We start from the raw sequence: 22,897 nt of genomic DNA, 5'->3' as shown, positions 1-22,897 counted from the left end.
TGAGGTTTCATCATGAAACCAGTAAAAAGGTGAGGGGAGTGCAGGAGCTTAAAAATTTTGAAATGTGTGCACAGAATGTAGTGTTACTTATTCGCTGCTCATCGTTCATTGCCCTCTTACTGAGTGGCTTGCTAGGCCATTTCAGAGGCTAACTATGAGTCAACCACATTGTTGAAAGTCTGAAGTCACATCTATGCCAGATCAGGTAAGGACAACATATTTCCTTCTATAAAAGACATTAGTGAATCAGATGAGCTTTTATTACAACTGACATTGGTTACATGATTGTGATTAGACTAGCTATTAATTCCAATTTCTTTTTTATTGAATTCAAATTTCACTATCTGCCATGGTGGTATTTGACCGATGTCCCCCAGAAGATAAGGATGAGCTTCTGGATTACTACTCCAGTGACATTATTACAATGTCATTGTTCCCCCTATGTTAACAATGACAAATGTTAATGTGAGATTTGTTATTCTTACTTTACCTGACTGTACATATATCTCAACATGAAGTCCATAAGAAATGATTTTCCTTTCCTGAAGGCACCAGCAACAGATAAGGCAACCACTTCCCGATCTCTAACTTCTTCTGAGAGAAGGATTTTGTTCAGAGCGGTTTCATCCAGTTCAAAAGTATGGTCATCATTAACAACAAGAATCTGAACTGGTCTGGCTTGCTGCACAGCTTCATCTTCTGATGTCCAATTGAAGCTGCCCTCCGAAAATCCGCCTACAGTCAAAGTTTTAAAAACATTAATAAAATAGTTCACTCACTCTATTTAATACACATTAAAAATGTAGATGTTGAACTTCTACACAAAGACACAATTGAAATTGGAAAAGTATTTGCGCCAAGTGAATACTTCAAACCCTTCATTGCATTATGGGGTCAGCTTTTTTTTTATTTGAAATGAACATCTTATATAAATATTATTCATATTTAGACATTGGAGAGCGGCGTCCTGTGAGAAAAGGAGGCTGAAGAAGGAAGCACAGCATCTCTATCAGCAGAGGCATAAGCAGGCTTAGCATCCATCACTGACCTCCTTCCTCTAGCCAAAAGATAATGGCCAGACAGGAAGGCTTCAACTGACATGAGGACAAGCAGGCCAGCTGACTGAGGCCTTGTTCACAGCCCATCAAATCACTGTCACTTGGGGGTGGGCAGCTAAGTGACAGGAAAGACACTCAAGGAATTTTCTGGATCCTTTCTGCCTGCAGGGACCATAAAATTATTGCATATACTTAAAATATCTTTATAAAAATATTTATACAGTTAATAATTAGTGTTTTAGAACAAACTCCTTTTAGACATTTCTTAGTGAAAATCTGTATTTTATTTGTTCAGATGGGCACAATGGCTTTATTTACTGTGGGTGACAGAAATCTCTCTAATCAGTTGAGAACCATCAGGAACCCTGCACTATTTTTCCTCCAATAGATTCAACACTATGACATTTTTATCAGATATTTACTTGAGCTGGGTCAGGCCCCCCATCTGATTAAGTTCCCAGTAGGGCAAAACTTCCACTCCCAAGAATGTAAACTAATCAGAAGCTGGGTACACTCTTGTTAGAGTGCCATCCTGGGGCCTTCATCAGGGATTGCTCATGCATCCCTAGGAAGATATGAGCAAAACCAGGATGGGGATCACTGGGAGGGGTTCACTAGTGAGGGAGGGAATGAGGGACCCCATCTCAAGAGGCAAATAGCACACTTGAAAGAGTTTGCTGGACAGCTCTCTAATGTTGTCTCCCATTTAAGGACATCAAGTGGACTCTGCGTGAGAGAATTAATAAACAATCCAGGTCTTTTTCAATATTTAATTTCAGTTACATCACACTGTAAATTTTTGCAATAAATTCTTTGTCTTACGATCTTATACTCCACAACCACCTGAAGGAGCAGCGCTCCGAAAGCTAGTGCTTCCAAATAAACCTGTAGGATTATAACCTGGTTTGCGTGATTTTTAAACTCTGCTTGGGAAGACCACTTGTAAGCCTTCCCACCTTGAATTTGATCAGAAGGAGGTGGGAGAAGGTCTATGGGATATTCACCCAACACTCTTGTGCTGGTCACACAGTGCCCCCACACAAATGTCCAACGTATCAGTCAAAATTCCTTATTAGATGTCCACAGTGTGCACATGTCAACTGTCACTGAATCCAACGAGTGCATAAGGCAAGGACCTAATACCAGTTTAAGGTCCCATCACAACATTGGCAGGAAATGATTGCAGCATCATCTCCTAGCTCATCACTGAATCTACTTGCCTTCTATAGATTACCTTCCCTCATTATTAAGTGACTTGGATAATTTTGCTGTCCCTTCAGTGACTAGTTAGCTACCTCTGGGGCCATGAATGGTGCCTGCAGCTCAGTGATTGCATCCTATTGAGGCAGGAGAATTACTTTTTCATCCTACTGCTATAATCATTAGGTGCAGAACTAGCAAACTGAGTATAGTTGAATTTCCAAAAGGCATTGGGTATGGTTACTACTCAAAGCAAAAGCTCATGGTTTTGGGTGTGATATATTAGCAACATAGAGCATGGTAAACTAACAAGAAACAATGCTGGGATAAATGGGTGAGTTTCAGGTTGTCACTTCTGAACTGACACAGGGATCCATGCTGAGGCCTCAATGACTTACGAATTATATTTATGGCAAGGATGAAGGGACGAAATAAGTCATACCCCAACTTGCTGACAAAGATCGGTTGGAACCAAGTCGTGAGAAAAACACAAAGAGTTTGCAACAAGATACAGATTGAGAGGGTGGGCGAAATATTGGCAGGTTTTATAATGTGGGAAAATGTGAGGTTGTCCACTTTGGTAGGAAGAATAGAAATGCAAGCTATTATTTAAATAGAGCGAAACTACAGAATGCTGTGACACAGAGAGATCGGAGTACTCTAGTGCATGAATGAATCACAAACACACACACGCAGGTACAGAAAGTAATTAGGAAGGCAAATGGAATTGCAATGGAAAATGATGCATAATATTAGAGAAGACTTGCTACAACTTCACAGCACGTTGAGAGATAGAGAGAGAGAGAGAGAGATAGAGATAGAGAGAGAGAGAGAATGAACATCTCGCATTTCCATTTATGTTTTATTTTTTGTCTCAGTAAAATCACCATTGTGACAATGATGTTATTCAATACTTCCAACAACAGTAAAAACACCAATGTGGCCAGTGAACCAGTAACAAACAAAGTCCGATAAGAACAATGCTTATGTGGAGAAAGTGAAGGGACAGGGTAGGGATTACATCTAAATAGAACTGGAGGGCGAAATATAGCATTCCAACTCCAACCCCTCCTCCCATTGCCACCTCTCCCTAAAGGCATCGAGAGCATTGGTGAACATCGCATGCTCCCTCACCAAGGATACCTATGGCCTGCTGCCTAGACCTGTTTACTGCCAGCCTGGCCAGGCCCAGACACCCCTGTTTAAATCGGTCAGTCTGGGCTCCGTGACTGGACCCAGTTAACAGCCCCAGTGAGAAAACTTGTGTTCAATGATGTCCACCCGGCTGACCCCATTGCAATCGCTACGTTCCTCCCCACCATCCCTCCCCACCCACCCACCCAGTCCAGGGGCGCAGGCCTGTTATTTTCTTTCAGCCTCTACTCTTTCACACTGGGTCCGGTTCCTCTAACTCAGACTCTGGCACAGCTGGTGTGTATAGGACTGTAGCCTGCCTCTTGCATCCGGTGCATCTCAGAAGCAATTCACCCTCTACTTCAGAGTAGTAAAGGCACTGAGAATGCAACATCTGCCATGTCCATCTGACACTCTGAGACTTCTTTAACACTACATGAAGGGGAAAACCCATGGATTCTGACAGTCTTTCTGGCTGTTCTGAGGGGCTGGGTATGTTTTATTCATGTCATGTTTACGAGTTTACAGCTTTCATGTGGTCCACATGCTTCTTCAGGACCGTCATTTCAGCCTCTTTGAGTGGGAGTCCACAATGACTAAGAATGTTGGGCGCATGAACAGACAAGCATAGTTAAGATGTAATCAGGTTCAAGGTTTACTCGGCCATTCCCACGAATGTGGGGGAAGCTGTTGGCAGTAATTTTTGTCCTTGTTGGCACTTTGGGCACTTCCCACCAATGCAGGTAGGTTTGCATCCAACCCTGGACACCAGACATAACTTCTCACCAACAACTTCATTTTGGATACCCCTGAATGCCCCAGAGTTCAGGCAGCACCTGACAGCGACCTTTGCTCAGGACAATCATTCTTGCTCCTCATAACATGCCACCCTCTATGGTGATCTGGTCTCACCAGGTCCAGAAAGGTTTCAGTTCTAGTTTCATCATCACCAGGACTGAATCTTTTTGCATCCACAGTCTGGTATTGTCAGCGGTGACTGGAAGTGTCCAGAAAATTTAAAACCAAAACAGACTCTTCCAGTGGTGGCATCACCAATGGTATATCTGCCAGCAGCAGGCAGTTCAAGGCATCTGCATTGGTTACTTGGCCTCCCAAACAAACAGTGTTCCAACTTGTAATTAAGTAATGAGAGCCCACTGCTGAATTTGACCTGAAATTATGGCCAGCACAGTCCTGTCCCCTGAGTACCCAAGCATAAATTTGTGGCCTGTTACTATTATGAACTTACAGCTGTAAAGGTACTGGTGGAACCTTCTCACACCAAAGATGACTGCCAAACTTTCCTTCTCGATCTGGACATGTTTGTGCTATGCATCAGCCAAAGTCTGAGGAGCATTTGCTACTGGGTGCTCATCTCCATTGCGTCATCTGTCAGCCAACACGAGCCTGATACCATACAGAGAGACATCACGTGTCAGCACTAGATGTTGCTTGGAATCATGTGTACCAACATCTTAGATGATGATAGCTACTTCTTCACTTCTCTAAAGGCTACAAGAACATTTCTAAGGCTCACCCTTTTTCAACAGCAGAGGTAAGAGTGCCAGGACACAGGCCAGTTACATATGAACTTTTTGTAATATTTCAAAATCCAAGGAAAGACCTAACTCCAGAGTGAGCCAGGGCACCTTTGATTGCTTTCACTTTATCTTCCATAGGGTGTAACCTCGTCTTGTCAATTCTGTAGCCAAACAGGTCACTTGGGATACCTGGAGCTCACAACTTTCCTTCTATGGCATACATCCGACTTGGAGAAATGTCTAAGGACGATGTCTGAGTTCTCTAAGTGCTCTTTATTGGTCTTCCTTGTTATTAGCATGCCGTGCAGATAAATGGCAACCTGGGGTGGACTGTGTAAAATGTTCTCCATCATCCACTGAAAAATGGCACAGGCTGATGATAATCAAAAGGCAGTCTCATATATTGGTACAAACCCTTATGGGTATTAATTGTAGCATACTTCTGGAAATCCTCATCTAACCACAATTGCAAGTACATGTGGCTCATGTCCAGCTTTGTGAAGGACAGCCCTCTACCACCTGTGCATATAGGTCCTATATGCGAGGGGTTGGGTATTTATCCAGCTGTGAGAAGCATTTTACTGTTTGTTTAAAATCCCCACAAAGGAAAAAAACAACACATTGGACATTACAATCAGTACGACCAATGCTGCTCATTCTGCAAACTGTACTGGTATGATGATTCCTTCACTTTCCAGCCTCCTGGTTTCTGAGTCTCCCTTTGCAAGTAAGGCACATGGCCTTGCAGAATTGTGGAATTGCTTCTTGGTCCAATATGCAAAGTGGCCTTGCCTCCTTGGATAGTCCCTAGACCTTCCTGAAAAACTTCCAGGTATTTAATTAGGACTTCACTCAGGCAGCCATTTTCAAATTAAAGAATGTTGAGCCCATCAAGGTGAATCTTTCTCAATCAATTTCATCCCATCAGGCTTAGGCCCAAGCCTTTTACTACAGTAAGTGTTAACTGAACTAGCTGCTTCTCATACAAGACCGGAACCAAAGCTGTACCCTTAATCTGTAATGGTTCCCCAGTACAGGTTCTCAGTCTAGCCAAAGTCTTAAGCAAACTTAAGAGTTGGAGTCCCAAATGAATTTTGTTAAAGACTAGTTCTATAATTACCTATACACCCACGCCAGTATCAACCTCCATTAGAACTGGGTGACCCTTTAACCAGATGTTTGCTTTGATGGTTTTGATTTGGATGTTGCTAAATAACTTAAGAGTTTTGATGTCCCCACCTCGGAAAGGATATGCTTGCCATAAAGGAAATGCAGCAGAGAATCACTGGGCTGAAACTGGGGATGGGAGGATTGCCCTGTGAGGAAAGATTGGTTGAACTGGGACTGGAATTTAGAAGGATTAAGGTGAACTGATTGAAATGTATTACAGGGCTGAACAGTCCAGATGCAGAGAGGATGTTTTTGCTGGTTGAGTAGCCTAAACTAAGGGGCACAATCTCAGAATCCGGGTCATTTAGGACTGAGATGAGGAAAACATTGTGAACAAATGGAATTCTCTACCACAAAAAGCTATGGAGCCAAGACACTAAATCTATTCAAAAAGGACAGATTCATTTTTAGATTTAGATTTTAAAGGCATCAAGTGGCAAGGGGAGAAAGTGGGATTATAGCATTGACGTAAAGGTTCAGCCACGATCAGACTGATTGCGACAAAAGGTTCAAAGGGTTCAATGGTCTATTTTGATTAGATTATATTAGATTCCCTACAGCGTGGAAACCGGCCCTTTGGCCCAACTAGTCCACACCAACCCTCCGAAGAGTAACCCACCCAGACCCATTTCCCTCTGACCAATGCACCTAACACTATGGGCAATTTAGCATGGCCAATTCACCTGGCTGGCACATCTTTGGACTGTGGGAGGAAACTGGAGCACCTGAGTAGACCCACGCAGACATGGGGAGAACATGCAAACTCCGCACAGTCACTCGAGGCTGGAATCAAACCTGGGACCCTGGTGCTGTGAGGCAGCAGTGCTAACCACTGAGCCACCGTGCCGCCCTGCTACTAGTTTCTATGTTTCGAAGTAAAATGGTTTTGTTCCCTTTGCATTTTGTGTTTAAAGTAGCTAGCTATAACTATGTTCTGTAATGTGGGTTATGACAGTACTTTGGACCTGAAGCGAAGTGTTTGTCAGATTGTTGCTTCTGCCAATTGACAGGCTTCCAAGAAAATTTTCAATGTGGAAGTTTTTGGATAAGTGAAAAATGTTCATCTCATGGGTAAAACAGTACATTTCTGACTATTGACATGATAATCTATTTGAAAAATCCATTATGAAAATCAAACTTCATCATATGAAGAGCTAAATATAGCAGATGGTAAAACTTTGCAACAACAGCAGAAAACGGTGAAAATATGGAGGGTGGAATTTAGTGCCCCCTTCCAGCCCCACACAGAATATAAAATTGTGAAGGGTAATGCGGCTCAGAGGCACCTTGTGTGCTTTTTCTTCAAATCCCCCCCTCTCTCTCTCCTCCTCCTATCTCACTCCCAATCTTCAGCAATCCTAGGCCTCCGGTGGGTGTACTCCAGACAGCTCCACCTGCTCCTGGTAGTTCTGTTGGACAATGGAAAGTTGCCAGACTCTTCTTGGCCAGAAGCTCTTAGCGGGTGGCATTTAGCCACTGGGTCCACTTCCCAGGGAAGGACCAACATTGGCTAGTTAAGCATCTGATGGGTACTTAATCAGGTATGCTTTCCCCAGGGTAGAATACATAGGGATCTGGCTAGTTCTCCAGCTAACAGGCAAGAATCCTGTCTCCAATATTAAATTCCACTCAGTGAGTCAGTTAGCATCTGTGCAGAGAACAGAAATGCTAATGTTTCAAGTTCCAACCTGACAACAATAAAAGGTGCCCATATCCAAAATGCTAACTTGTCTAAACTGCATTTTCAGTTTTGTTTCCAGCTGTTTTGAACTTTGAGACAGAGAGACAGCACAACTACTACTTACTTTTTACTGCTCATCAGTGAAAAACTGCTACTACATCATAACATTCCTGATGCAATTGGCACTTGAACTGGAACATTAGCTTTCTGGATGAAATAAATACCTGTATATACTGTAGCATGTTGTCATATTGTTGAAATGTTTCAAATTTCTTCAAATAACTAATTACTTTTGATATTCCATACTGTTACACAGAAAAATATGACAGATATTCTGCACCAAAATGCCACAAATGTAATCGACTTCTTCAAAAGCTTCACTAAAGGGAGCAATCTTGGCCTGAAAAACTGGGAAACTTCCTGCTTTTCTTTGAATAATACCATGAGATTTTTAAAGCCCACTTGAATAGATGGAATGGATGTCAGTTTCACATGTCTTAAAGATAGCATATCAAATAATGTAACATTCCCTCAGGAATGTATTGGAATGTGAATGTGATTATTCTTAGACAACAGAACCAAGCTACATGTCATTAATTTCCTGACACTGATCTTCACTTTCTCCCTGCTCTGTCTTCTTCACACCAGTTCTTTTTCTTACCAAAGAACACTATTCAATTCTAAGTCAAATGAATCAGTTTCCAGGAAGTCACTACAGTCTTGGTGAACCAAAGAGACATATGAAATACACAAGTCTGGTCAGGGGAGAGGTTTCAAGTGAACGCTGAAACGATCCTCCTACTAATATTCATAACAAAATGGCTGGACCCACTTGATCAAGGAGCTAAGGCACTGAGTCATCACAATTCAGTGCTCTCTAATGGAGACATCTCCCTTCATTCCCTTCTCTTGCTTTAACTACATCAACTGTCCATTCCTTGTTTCATAAAATGTTGTTCACCCAACAGGTATCAAGTAGATTTTGCCTTATTTGATGAGGGAATGCTAAAAGAAGAGATGAATGCAAGTTTGTCCTAAACAGATGAGAGATCAATTTTACAGATTGTGTTTCATAGACAGAAGTCAATCACACAGCATGAAACAATTGATGAACATATTCAGCTCTGTATTCCAACCCACACATCTGCATTTTCCTGCTTCTGATTCATTTGCCTTTTAGAAAATGTTGCATTTCTTATAGTTATCACATTATCAAATAACTTTGTCAATAATCTTCCAAAAGCTTTGTTCTTTGGGTTAGTTTCATTATTCTTCCTGGCAAATGCAGTCCATTTATTCCATGACTAATGCTTAATCATTCCTATGCTACATAGTTTACTACAGCTCTTTTTCGTTTACTATACTAACCATTTTGCAAGTATATCTTCATTACCTTCTTTACTTGGTGGTTCACATTTGTAGAAGATAATTCCACTAGCTCAAGAGTGTTTTAGGTTATAATCACCTGCTTCCTTCCTTTCTCCGCAGAAAGTTTTTTGCTCTTCAATCTATGTATGTGCTTACCACAGGCTCCAATACAAAAGAAATGTGTATAATAGTCTAATAATATTTTACAACAGTGACAATTTGTCTATAACAAAATGTCACAAGGTGCATTGCAGGAGCACTTCAAATAAAATTTGGTATAGAGCCACATAAGAAGATAGTAAAGTAGAGGATTAAAGGTTGGTCAAACAGATAGCATCTTAGAGCAAGAAAGAGAGTTAGAGATTTAGGGAGGAAATTTCAAAACCTGGAGCTTGGTAGCTGAAGGAACAACTGTCAATGGAACACTTAAAACCAGGAATAATTGAGATATTATAATGGGAGGAGTTCAGAAATCTTGAAGGGTTATAGTGATGGAGAAGATAAAAGATAGTGAGAGGAAGAGCGACATGGAGCGATTTGTAAACAAGGAGGATGAGAATTTTAAATTTAGGCATTTCTTAACTGGGAACCACTATCAGTGTGTCAGTAAGTACAGGGTCAATAAATGAACAAGACTTAGTGCAAGAGAACATGAGCAGCAGGATTTTGGATTACCTCAAATTTACACAGGTTGGAACATGTGAGAAGTGTATCCAAATAAGCAGGACAAGAAGTAACAAAGGCGTAATGAGCATCAAAGGATCTGAGACAGGGCTGGTGTTGGATGATATTATGGAGATAGAAATCACTGATAATTGTGACATTGCAGATACTTCACTGGAAATTTATCCTAGAGTCAATATGACACCAAAGTTACAATGAGACTGGCTCATTTTCATAAAGTAGCCAGGAAGAGAGATGGACGAGGTGGCTCGGGAATGGATTTTACAGACTGATATCAGGGCTGAAAATAATATCTTTGGTGTTCCAAAAATGTGGTTTGAGGAACTTCCAGATGTCAGAAAGTCATCTAACAATTTAAAAACCGTGGTGTAAAGAGGGCTGGTGATGACGTAGTTTTGGATCTAACAACACACGTGGAAACTGTCATTATGTTTTGCAATGATGTTCCCAAGGCAGCATCTAGATGAGAAACAAATGGGAGTTTTAGGATAAATCCTTCAGGGGCACCAGATATAATGGAATGGGAGCCTGGCAATAAGACAATGCAGTTGATTGGCTGGCCATGAATACATCAGCCATGAGAGCCCAACCAGGCAGACAATGCTGAAGAGGAGTTGGAGGAGAATGGTGTAGCCAATCACGTCAAAGATTGGGAGGATGAAGAATGACTGTTTACCTTTGTCAGTCACATGGGATGTTATTTGAAATTTTGATAAGAGCTACTCTAGTACAGTAACAGAAGCAGCAATGTAGTTTAAGGGATTCAAACATGTAGTTCTGGGTAAAACGAACACAGATTTGGAAGGCACATTTAAGGGCTGTGGAGACCAAAGAAAGATTGACAATGGGGTAATAGTTTACAAAAGCAGTTGGTCATATATTTTCTTTTCAGATAAGGGGAGGGGTGATGACAGCAGACTCCAATGAGAAGGGACAGTGCTTGAGATGAGAGACCAATTTCAATGTTTGATGATATTAATTCACATGGGTAGTGGGAAGATATGTTGGTTGGTCATTTGAGAGTTCTTTGAGGTGAGGTAAGGGAAGGCAAGTATGACCAGAAAAGATAGTAAAAAGGGTAAATTATCACATGGGGGAATATGAATAGAATATGTAAAAAGTGGGAATATGATTTATAAGTCATTATGTTTCTGTGGGGCAAAAAGATAGATATTCAGTCAGTACAAATGTTTTAATAACATGGGATCCTGATCCACTCAGAGATTCTGGATGGATCCAGTAAAAGAACATCTTTGTCAGAATTCTAGAAGTTTGACAACTTTTTTTTTATACACCAATTGAAAAATGTGCCGAATCACATTTGTAAGTGTGTGGATGTGACAGCATTTTAAGTAGGCAATGTTTGTTTTAATGTCGAAAGTGAATTCCAGGTATTACAATTGAGCACTCAATGGTTACAGGGAAAAACGAGAAATAAATTGACCTCAAGGCGTTACCTGTCCTCATCGAAAAATAAATTCTGGGCGGTGGTAGAGGCTTACATGTCTGGAGCTATTTGCTTTGCATTGGTTTTTTTTGTTGTTCCGCAAGAACGAAGATAGGATGAACAGCGTCTGCTTTTTGAGGACCATGAGTATGACGGGGTGGGAGAAGCAAAGGAGGAGAGAAAAATCTTCTCCCCCGACCCCTTTTAAAAGGCTGAGACTCTTCACTATTTTCTAGGGCGAATCACTGAATAAATAAGGACGTTCACAGTAGCAAATTCCTTCGCAGCTCCAAGCCTGGGTGGCGCACACTGTGAACATTCTTGCTGCTTTTCTGGATTTATTTGGCTAACAGTTGAGGGCCTGTCTGAATAAGCAGCTCCTAGAGCCAACCAGGGCCGGTTTCCATAACATTGTACGGCTTCTGCAAGAATTATGCACAAGACCAAACGCAACCAACATTTGGCGTGCTCAAGGAATAGTAACGACCTTATTAATATTTGTGCTGCGTTTTGGCTACAATCCCGTCCCTCATGCCGCCCTAATCAACCAGCACCGAGGGCTAAATGCCCCCCCATCCCTACAAGCGACAGCATCCTACCTCCTGTACTCAGTCCCTCCCCTGCCTTTCTTCGGAAGGTACGGGTATTTCTGGTTCTGCAATCTTTATCGGAGATATTCTGAAGGCCACAGGCATATGGCCGACTTACCCCAGCTATTTCTTTCTTTCCGATTCCTTGCCGTGTTTTTCTGTGCCATTTTGCTGGCGTCTGCACCGTGCAGCCGGTTACGGAAGAGGATCCCTTTCGAAAGGGCGTCTCTCTCTCTCTCTCTCTGCGAGGATGACGAGTTGTGAGGTTGGAACCTTTCGCAGCTCAGAATTAAACAATGTACTGAAAACACCAGGGGGTTGCAGTGTGCACATTAGTGTGGTTCAAGCAAGGAATATAATGTCACATATATTGATATTAACAACAAGTTGGACAGAAACAATCTTTGTATATATGTGAGCGCCGCAGGGAGGGGTTGGATTGTATCATTTCTCAGGAGGTTATGTTATGTTTAGAAGGGGACAAATGCTCTGCTACATGGATTTGCATTTATTTAGACCACAAATTACTGCAAAACAAATGATACAATATGAAATATAAACATTTTCATCATAAAATGCACAATGTGGTGAATCTTAATAATATTAAGCGTGCAATTTGAAGGTTCCTCTAATCATTAATGATTCCTCATAACTCTGAACAATAATGTCAAATTCTAAATTCGTAGGAAATTGTAAAGTGAATTCTGCAGTCCCTAATTAAGAAACTGTGATTTATATATGGTCAGTCGAGGTCCTTGCTCACAAAAAATGCTGATGTTACAACCTTATCATCTTGACACTGCTGATTTTCTACTCTGAGATGCCGGCACTTCTTAGAGTCATAGGATTGTACAGCATGAAACAGGCACTTCAATCCAATTGGTCCATGCACTAGATCTCCAAATTTAATCCAGTCCCATTTGTCCATACCCCTCAAAACTCTTCCAATCCATATACCCATCCAAATGCCTGTTAAATGTTGAAATTGTACCAGCCTCCACCATTTCATCTGGTAGCTCATTCCATATATACACCTCCATCTGCATGAAAAAGTTGCCCCTTAGGTCCCTTTTAAATCTTTCCCCTCTCACCTTAAACCTATGCCCTCCAGTTTTGGACACCCTCCCCCTGGGAAAAGACCTTGGCTATTCACTTTATCCATGCCCCTCAGGATTTTATAAACCTCTGTAAGGTCACCCCTCAGCCTGCGACTCTTCAGGGGAAAAATCCCCAGCCTGTTCAGCCTCTCCTTATAGCTCAAATCCTTCAACCCTGGCCATGTCCTTGTAAATCTGTTCTGAAACCTTTCCTACAGCAGGGAGACTAGAACTGAATGCAGTATTTCAAAAGTGGCCGAACCAATGTCCTTACCACCACCACATGACATCCCAACCTCTCTACTCAATGCACTCACCAGTAAAGGAAAACACATCAAATGCCCTCTTACCTATCCTGTCTATTTGCAACTGAACAAAGTCCAGTCAACAGAGTCACAGTTGGTCCATGCCAGTTTGTTAATCGTGGCATCTGCAAAAATTGTACTTATTTCAATAGACATTCAATGGTTTTGAATTGGGGCAAACAATAATATTCAGAGATAATAAACTGCAAAGAAGAGGTGTTGGCCTAGTAGTATTGTCACTGGACTTTACTGCAGAGACCGATGTATTATCTTGGGTGGGATAGGGATTTGGATCCCACTGTAGCAGATAATGGAATTTGAATTCAATACATTTTTTGATTCAATATGTGGATGTGCCCACTAGAGAAGGTGCAAAACTTGACCTACTCTTGGGAAATAAGGCAGGGCAGGTGACTGAAGTGTCAGTGGGGGAGCATGTTGGGGCCAGCGACCATAATTCTGTTAGTTTTAAAATAGTGATGGAAAAGGATAGGCCGGATCTAAAAGTTGAAGTTCTAAATTGGAGGAACGCTAATTTTGATGATATTTGGCAAGAACTTTCGAAAGCTGATTGGGGGCAGATATTCACAGGTAAAGGAAGTGGTGGAGGCTGATACAATCGCAACATTTGGATGGGTATATGAATAGGAAGGGTTTGGAGGGATATGGGCCAGGTGCTGGCAGGTGTGACTAGATTGGGTTGGGACAACTAGTCGGCATGGACGGGTTGGACCGAAGGGTCTGTTTCCATGCTGTACATCTCTATGACTCCATGACTCTGAAAGGATAGACCAGATCTAAAAGTTGAAGTTCTAAATTGGAGGAAGGCTAATTTTGATGGTATTAGGCAAGAACTTTCAAAAGCTGATTGGGGGCAGATGTTCGCAGGTAAAGGGATGGCTAGAAAATGGGAAGCCTTTAAAAATGAGATAACGAGAATCCAGAGACAATATATTCCTGTTTAGGTGAAAGGAAAGGCTGGTAGGTGTAGGGAATGCTGCATGAGCAAAGAAATTTAGGTTTTGGTTAAGAAAAAGAAGGAAGCATATGTCAGGTATAGATAAGATAGATTGACTGAATCCTTAGAAGAGTATAAAGACAGTAGGAGTACACTTAAGAGGGAAATCAGGAGATAGTTTTGGCAAATAGAGTTAAGGAGAATCCAAAGGGTTTTTACAAATATATTAAGGACAAAAGGGTAACTAGGGAGAGAATATGACCCCTTAAAGATCAGCAAGGCGGCCTTTGTTTGGAGCCACAGGAGGTAAGGGAGATACTAAATGAGTATTTTGCATTAGTGTTTACTGTAGAAAAGGACATGGAAGATATAGAATGTAAGAAAATAGATAGTGACATCTTGAAAAATGTCTATATTACAGAGGAGGAAGTGCTGGATGTCTTGAAACGGTTAAAGGTGGATAAATCCCCAGGACCTGATCAGGTGTACCCTAGAACTCTGTGGGAAGCTAGGGAAGTGATTGCTGGGGCTCTTGCTGAGATATTTGTATCATCGATAGTCACAGGTGAGGTGCCGGAAGACTGGAGGTTGGCAAATGTGGTGCCACTGTTTAAGAAGGGTGGTAAAACAAGCCAGGGAACTATAGACCAGTGAGCCTGACCTCAGTGGTGGGCATGTTGTTGGAGGGAATCCTGAGGGACAGGATTTACATGTATTTGGAAAGGCAAGAACTGATTCGGGATAGTCAACATGGCTTTGTGTGTGGGAAATCATGTCTCACAAACTTGACTGAGTTTTTTTGAAGAAGTAACAAAGAGGACTGATGAGGGCAGAGCGCTGGACATGATCTATATGGACTTCAATAAGGTGTTCGACAAGGTTCCCCATGGGAGGCTGATTAGCGAGGTTAGATCTCATGGAATACAGGGAGAACTCGCCATTTGGATACCAAACTGGCTCAAAGGTAGAAGACAAAGGGTGATGGTGGAGGGTTATTTTTCAGACCTGAGGCCTGTGACCAGTGGAGTGCCACAAGGATCAGTGCTGGGTCCACTACTTTTCGTCATTTTATCTAAATGAACCCTACCAACCTTCGCATAAACCACATCATCTGAAGACATTTCCGTCACCTCCAAACGGACCCCACCATCAGGGATATATTTCCCTCCCCACCCATTTCCGCTTTCCGCAAAGACCATTCCCTCTGTGACTACCTGGTCAGGTACACGCGCCCGAACAACCCATCCTCCCTTCCTGGCACCCTCTCCTGCCATCGCAGGAATTGCAAAACCTGTGCCCACACCTCCTCCCTCACCTCCATCCAAGGTCCCAAAGGAGCCTTCCACATCCATCAAAGTTTTACCTGCACATCCAGCAATGTCATTTATTGTATCCATTGCTCCTGATGCTGTCTCCTCTACATTGGAGAAACTGGACACCTCCTAGCAGAGTGCTTTAGGAACATCTCCAGAACACCTGTATCAATCAACCCCACCGCCCTGTGGCCCAACATTTCAACTCCCCCTCCCACTCTGCTGAGGACATGCAGATCCTGGGCCTCCTCCATGCCGCTCCCTCACCACCCGACACCTGGAGGAAGAACACCTCATCTTCCGCCTCGGAACACTTCAACCCCATGGCATCAATGTGGAGTTCACCAGTTTCCTCACTTCCCCTACCCTGACCTCACCCCAGCTCCAACCTTCCAGCTCAGCACCGCCCTCATGTCTTGTCCTACCAGCCTATCTTTCTTCCCACCTATCTAGTCCACCCTTCTCTCTGACCTATCACCTTCATCCCCACCCCGATTCACCCAGTGTACTCTTTGCTACCTTTCCCCACCCTCCTCTCTGACCTATTACCTCCATCCCCACCCCCACTCACCTATTGTACTCTATGCTACTTTCTCCCCACACTCACCCCCCTCTCGTTTATCTCTCCACTCTGCAGGCACCCTGCCTCTATTCCTGATGAAGGGCTTTTGCCCAAAATGTCAATTTTCCTGCTCCTCAGATGCTGCCTGACCTGCCGTGCTTTTCCAGCACCACTCTAATCTAGACTCTGGTTTCCAGCATCTGCAGTCCTTGTTTTTACCCGGTGAGCATAAGAAGTATAATTAGTAAATTTGTAGATGACACCAAAATTGGAGGTGTAGTGGACAGCGAAGAAGGTTACCTCAGATTACAAAAAATGGCAGATGGACTTTGATTTAGATAACTTCGAGGTGCTGCATTTCAGGAAAGCAAATTTAGCAGAACTTATACATTTACTGGTAAGGTCCTAGGGAGTGTTGCTGAACAAAGAGACCTTGGAGTGCAGGTTCATAGCTCCTGAAATTGGATTTGCAGGTAAGAAGGATAGTGAAGAAGCTGTTTGGTTTGCTTTCCTTTACTGGTGAGAACATTGAGTGTAGGAGTTGGGAGGTCGTGTTGCGGCTGTACAGGACATTGGTTAGGCCACTGTTGGAATATTGCATGCAATTCTGGTCTCCTTCCTATTGGAAGTGTGTAATGAAACTTGAAAGAGTTCAGAAAAGATTTACAAGGGTGTTGCCAGGGTTGGAGGGTTTGAGTTATAGGGAGAGGTTAAATAGGCTGGGCTATTTTCCCTGGAGCTTCGGAGGCTGAGGGGTGACCTTATAGAGGTTTATAAAATCATGAGGGAAATGGATAGGATAAATAGACAAAGTCTCTTCCCTGTGGTGGGAGAGTCCAGAACAAGATGGCATAGGTTTAGGGTAAGAGGGGAAAGATATAAAAGAGACCTAAGGGGCAATGTTTTCATGCAAAGGGTGGTAGGTGTATGGAAAGAGCTGCCAGAGGAAGTGGTGGAGGCTGGTACAATTGCAACATTTGCAAAGTATCTGGATGGTTATATGAATAGGAAGGGTTTGGAGGGATATGGGTCAGGTGCTGGCAAGTGGGACTAGATTGGGTTGAGATATCTGGTCGGCATGGACAAATTGGACGAAAGGTCCGTTTCCAAGCTGTACATCTCTATGACTCTATGACTCTCTGACAAATCTGGAATTAAAAGTAACCAACAATTAAACGCATCTGGTTGACTAATATCCTTTAGGGAAACTGGCATTATGTGACTCCAGACCATACAGCAATGTGCTTAACTACCCCTCTCAGATGGTCAATGATCAGCACTGCCCTCACCAATGAACTTTTAAAATATGTTTAGTGTATTTTATGAAGAAATGAGGCATTGATTACCAATTCATTTATATAGGTTTCAAAAACATTTAACTTTGACAAAACAAAAACAAAATACTGTGGATGCTGAGCTTTGATTTTAAAAAAATGCTAGAGGAACTGAGTAGGTCTTGCAGAATCTATGGAGAGAGAAACAGTTAACATTTCGAGTTCAACTTGGTAAACAAACTCCATCTGATAAGGGCAAAGTACTGATGGAAATCTGAATTATCTGGTTATTCCTAACTTCAGAATTTGCAGCACCTCGCGTTCATGTGTAGCCTTACTAACGATTGTGCTTTTTATAACTAACTTAGACCTTGGTATTTTTTCCTCTTCTGACACCTTAACACTCCATTAAACTGTTCATTCATTGTCAATCTTAAGACCCACTCCATTTCTTCTTGAGTCCTGCACTAAATTGCTTCTCGATCCCAACTCAGTTAACCCTTGCTCCTCTACCCCACCTCCATCCACCTATTGCACTCAGTTACCTTCCCCCCTTCCCCCCATTTACCACTCCACCCCCGAGGCTCCCAGCCTCATTCCTGATCAAGGGCTTTTGCCCGAAACGTTCATTTTCCTGCTCCTCGGATGCTGCCTGACCATGCTCCCGAGTCTAATCTCCAGCATCTGCAGTCCTCACTTTCGCCTCTAATTTTACTGCTCTCCTGACAAGAAAACCTGTATTTCCACAATCCACAACTCACATGACCATATCTCATTGGCTCCCCCATCTGCTCTCAGCGGGCAGGCAGTTGTCCCAAATCAAGGCTTCTGTCAAATTAAAACAAATCCAGCAGTAGGCGGGAATGGCACTGTAAGTACTGCATAGCCGTTTGATTTGTGCTTAACACTCCCTTTCTGTCGAGTAGAATGGCCGGCAGGGGGAGCCAGACTTCACAAATGATTCAGTCCCATTGTCTCCATGTTTCTCAAAATGTATTTAGAAGCAGTAATCTCATTTTGGCACTACATTTTGTGGACAAATGTTCATGATTGTATTTTAGAACAAAGATCAAGAGATTATTGGTATTTAAGGCAAATTAGTGTATTTCACCTAATATAGCATCACATGGCAATTTAACTAAAAATACTATGCAGAAATAATTTATAGTTATACATGTAACTTTGGAAAGTGGTCTTGGTTGCTTTTCTGTTTACACAGGAATAGGATGAGGCCACTCGGCTCCTCGAAACTTTTCCATTATTCAATGAGATCATGTGGATCTGTGGCTAACTCCATGTACCTGTCTTTGAACTATATCCCTTAATATCTTTGATTCACAACAAAAATCAATTTCAGGTTTAAAATTAACGACTGATCCAGCATCTACTGCCAGTTGAGGAAGAGAGTTCTAAACATCCCTTTGCCTTCAAAAATTCTTTACATTGCCTGCATGGTATATTTTGAAACCTTATGATTTAGAGTCATAGTGCTGTACAGCATGGAAACAGACTCTTCAGTCCAACTCGTCCATGCTGACCAAATCACCTAAATTAATCTATTCCCATTTGTCAGCAATTATCCCATATACCTCTAAACCCTTCCTATCTACATACTCATGCAGATGTCTTTTAAATGTTGTAATTGTACTAGCGTCCACCACTTTCTCTGGCAACTCATTCCATACACACACAACCCTCTGTGTGAAAATGTATCCTCTTAGGTCCCTTTTAAATCTTTCTCCTCTTACCTTAAACCTTTTCTATCTAATTTTGGACTCTCCTACCTCAGGAAAAGACATTGGCTATACACCGTATCCATGCCCTTGTGATTTTATAAACCTCTATAAGGTCTCCCCTCAGCCTCCAATGCTCCAGGAAAATAGCTCTAGCTTATTCAGCCTCTCCCTATAGCTCAAACCCTGCAACCCTTGCAAATCTTTTCTGAACCCTTTCAAGGTTCACAACATCCACACTTTAGCAGGGAGACCAAAATTGAATGCAATATTTCAAAAGTGGCTTAACCATTGTCCTGCACAGCCACAAAAAGATCTCCCAAATCCTATGCTCAATGCACTGACCAAACGTCACCTTCACTGTCCTAACTACCTGCAATTCCACTTTCAAGGAGCTATGAACCTGCACTCCGAGGTCTCTTAGTTGAGCAACACTCCCCAGGACATTATCATTAAGTGTATAAGTCCTGTGCTGATTTGCCTTCCGAAAATGCAGCACCTCACATTTATCAAAATTAAACTCCCATCTGCCACTCCTCAGCCCACTGGCCCATCTGATCAAGATCCCATTGTAATCTGAGGTAACCTTCTTCTCTGTTTGCTACACCTCCAATTTTGGTGTTATCTGCAAACTTACAAACATATTTCCTATATTCAAATGCAAATCATTTATATAAATAATGAAAAGAAGTGGACCCACCACTGATCCTTGTGGTACACCATTGGTCACAGGCCTCCAGTCTGAAAAGCAACCCTCCACCACCACTCTCTGTCTTCTATCTTTGAGCCAGTTCTTTCACCAAATGGCTAGTTCTCCCTGTATTCCATGTGATCTAACCTTGCTAACCAGTCTACCTGGAAGAACCTTGTTCAGCACCTTACTGATTCCATACAGATCAAGTCCACTGCTCTGCCTTTATCAACCCTCTTTGTTACTTCTACAAAAACTTCAATCAAGTTAGTGAGACATGATTTCCCAAACACAAAGCCATGTTGACAATCCCTAATCAGTCCTTGCCTTTTGAAATACATGTAAATCCTCTCACTCAGGATCCCCTCCAACAATTTGCTCCCCACTGGTGTCAGGTTCACCAGTCTACAATTCCCTGGCTTTTCCTTGCCACATTTCTTGAATAGTGGTACCATGTTAGCCAATCTGCAGTCTTCCAGCACCTTACCTTTGGCAATGGATGATACAAATATCTCAGCATGGGGCCCAGCAATCATTTCCCTTGCTTCCCACAGAGTTCTAAGGTACACCTGATCAGGTCCTGGGGTTTTTTCCACCCTTATGCATATTTAGACATACAGCACCTCCTCCTCTATAGTATGGGCATTTTTCGAGATATCGCTATTTATTTCCCCACATGCTATACCTTCCATATCTTTCTCCACAATAAACATTGCTGCAAAATACCCATTTAATATCTACCTAGTCTCCTGTGGTTCCACATATTGGTGGCACTGCTGAATTTTAAGGAGCACTATTCTCTCCCTAGTCACTCTTTTGTCCTTAATGTATTTGTAGAATCCCTTTGGATTCTCCTTAACCCTATTTGCCAAAACTATCTCATGTCCCCTTTTGGCCCTCCTGATTTCCCTCTTACGCATACTTTTACTGTCTTTATAATCTTCCAGGGATTCACTTGATCCCTTCTTGTTTTTCTTGACTAAACCCTCAGTTTCTCTAGTCATGCAGCATTCCCTACACCAACCAGTCTTGCCCTTCATCCTAACAGGAATATACTGTCTCTTGACTCTCATTATCTCATTTTTGAAGGCTTTCAATTTTCTAGCTGTCCATTTACCAGCAAATATCTGTCCCCAATCAGCTTTTGAAAGTTCTTGCCTCATACCATCAAAATTCACCTTCCTCCATTTTAGAACATTAACATTTGGATCTGGTCTGTCCTTTTCCATCACTATTTTAAAACAATTAGAAGTATGGTCCCAAAAGTGCTTTCCCACTGACACCTCAGTGACCTGCGTTATTTCTCAAAAGTAGATCAAGTTTGCTCCTTCTCTAGTAGATACATTGATGGATTGATTTATTGTCACATTGACCGAGGTACAGTGAAAAGCTTTGTTTACAAGCAGTACAGACAGATCATATTAAGCAAGGATGTACAACTCAAAAAGACTTAGAAGCTTACAGGTTACATTGCACAGAGCATGGTCTTGGCAAGCTCAACATTATCTGAGGCTAGACAGTCCATTTACCAGTTTAACAATGGCCGGGAAGAAGCTGTTGCTGATAGGGATGATGCGTGTGTTCATGCTTCTGTATGTTCTGTCTGACAGAAGTGATTGTAGGAGATTATTGCTGGATTGAGATGGGTATTTAATGATGTTAGCAACCTTTCCACTACAGCGAGCCATGTAACTGAGTTCCATAAATGGAAGGTTGGCATCCGTGATGGTCTGGGCCGTGCACACCACTTTCTGTAGTTTCTTATGGTCCTGGGCAGAGCAGTTGCCATACTATCATGCACCCAGACAATATGCCCTCCATGCTGCATCTGTAGAGGTTGGTGAGGGTCTTTATGGACATGCCAAATTTCCTGAGCCACCTGAGGAAGAAGAGGCATTGTTGTGCCTTTTTGACTTGCATCTACATGGGAATTCTAGGACAGGTTGTCAGTTATCATCATTCCAAGGAACTTGATGCTCTCCACCCTCTCAACCTCAGTTCCATTGATGTAGATGGGGGCGTGTTCGCCTCCTTTCTTTCTGAAGTCAATGATCAGTTCTTTAGTGTTGCTGACGATGAGAGAGAGGTTGTTCTCATTGCATTACATCGCCAAGCCCCCTATCTCCCTTCTGTGTTTTGACTCGTCATTGTTAGATATTCATCCCACCATAGTGGCGTAGTCAGTAAACTTGCAGACGGTGTTTGTTTGGAATTTGTCAACACATCCACACACTGAATCAGAAAATTTGATTTCCTCATCTTTCTCTAGGTTAAGCAGTCCAGACATTCTAAACTCTAATGACTACTGTATCAATGTGCATATTACATTCTGTGGTATCAATTATACTTCAAGAATATTTATGTTTAAGATACTTGCAGCACTTATTTTTAAAACTTACTTTCAAAATAAGGAAAGTCTTGCATTATGAAGCATCTTTATTGAGCTCAGGATATCCCAACAGATCTTCCAGCCAATTAAATACTACTTGAAATGTGGCTATTGTAATTTAGGGAATACGGCAGCTAAATTGCACACAGAAAGCTTTCATAAGCGGCAATTAAATAATTGGCCACTCATCTGTTTCAGTTACAGTGACCCTTCTTCAGAATGCGTTCCTCCTCCTCCTCCTCATCCCCCTCCTCCCACTCTCCCCCCTCCTCCTCATCCTGAAGAAGGGTCATTGGACCTGAAATGTTAAATCTGCCTTTGCTCCACGATGCTGCCAGACCTACTCAGCTTTTCCAACAATTTATGTTTTTGTTTCTGATTTCCAACATCCACAGTTCTTTGGTTATTTTCATCTGTTTTAGGTGTTGATTGAGGAATAAATGTTGGTCAGAATATTAGGAGAGTTTGCTTGCTCTTCTTCATTGAAACTACATCATTATTTGCTTCTTTGGATGCATCAACATTGTGAGTAACAGGCAAAACATCAATCATACATAGATAACTGAAAATAACTAGAGCTAAAATATTTACCATTTCAGCAAATAAATTTAAGCAATACATATGGCTTTGCTAGCATCATTCCCAAATCAAATTAAAAATGGTCCATTGCTTTGACTACAGGAGTGAATAGAACGTATTAAA

The 22,897-nt window shown here is 42.1% G+C and overlaps 1 protein-coding gene across 2 annotated transcripts in view; it reads right to left on the bottom strand.

Annotated features, from left to right (window-relative positions):
- atl1 (atlastin GTPase 1) overlaps positions 1-12,153 on the bottom strand; it is a 60,309-nt gene extending 48,156 nt beyond the window's left edge. The window contains exons 1-2 of one of the 2 annotated variants that reach the window (XM_072568681.1): positions 11,992-12,153; positions 491-735 (exon numbers count right to left, since the gene is read on the bottom strand). In XM_072568681.1, the coding sequence (XP_072424782.1) occupies positions 491-735; positions 11,992-12,040 (294 nt within the window). In that variant the 5' untranslated portion in view covers positions 12,041-12,153. The remainder of the gene's footprint in view (positions 1-490; positions 736-11,991) is intronic. The other variant, XM_072568682.1, reaches the window with a different exon arrangement.
- Between the last annotated feature and the right edge of the window lie 10,744 nt (positions 12,154-22,897).

This window comes from Chiloscyllium punctatum, chromosome 4 (assembly GCF_047496795.1).
Source record: "Chiloscyllium punctatum isolate Juve2018m chromosome 4, sChiPun1.3, whole genome shotgun sequence".
Lineage (NCBI taxonomy): Eukaryota > Metazoa > Chordata > Chondrichthyes > Orectolobiformes > Hemiscylliidae > Chiloscyllium > Chiloscyllium punctatum.
Note: the sequence above shows the minus strand (reverse complement) of the source record. Positions and strands in the feature narration are given on the sequence as shown.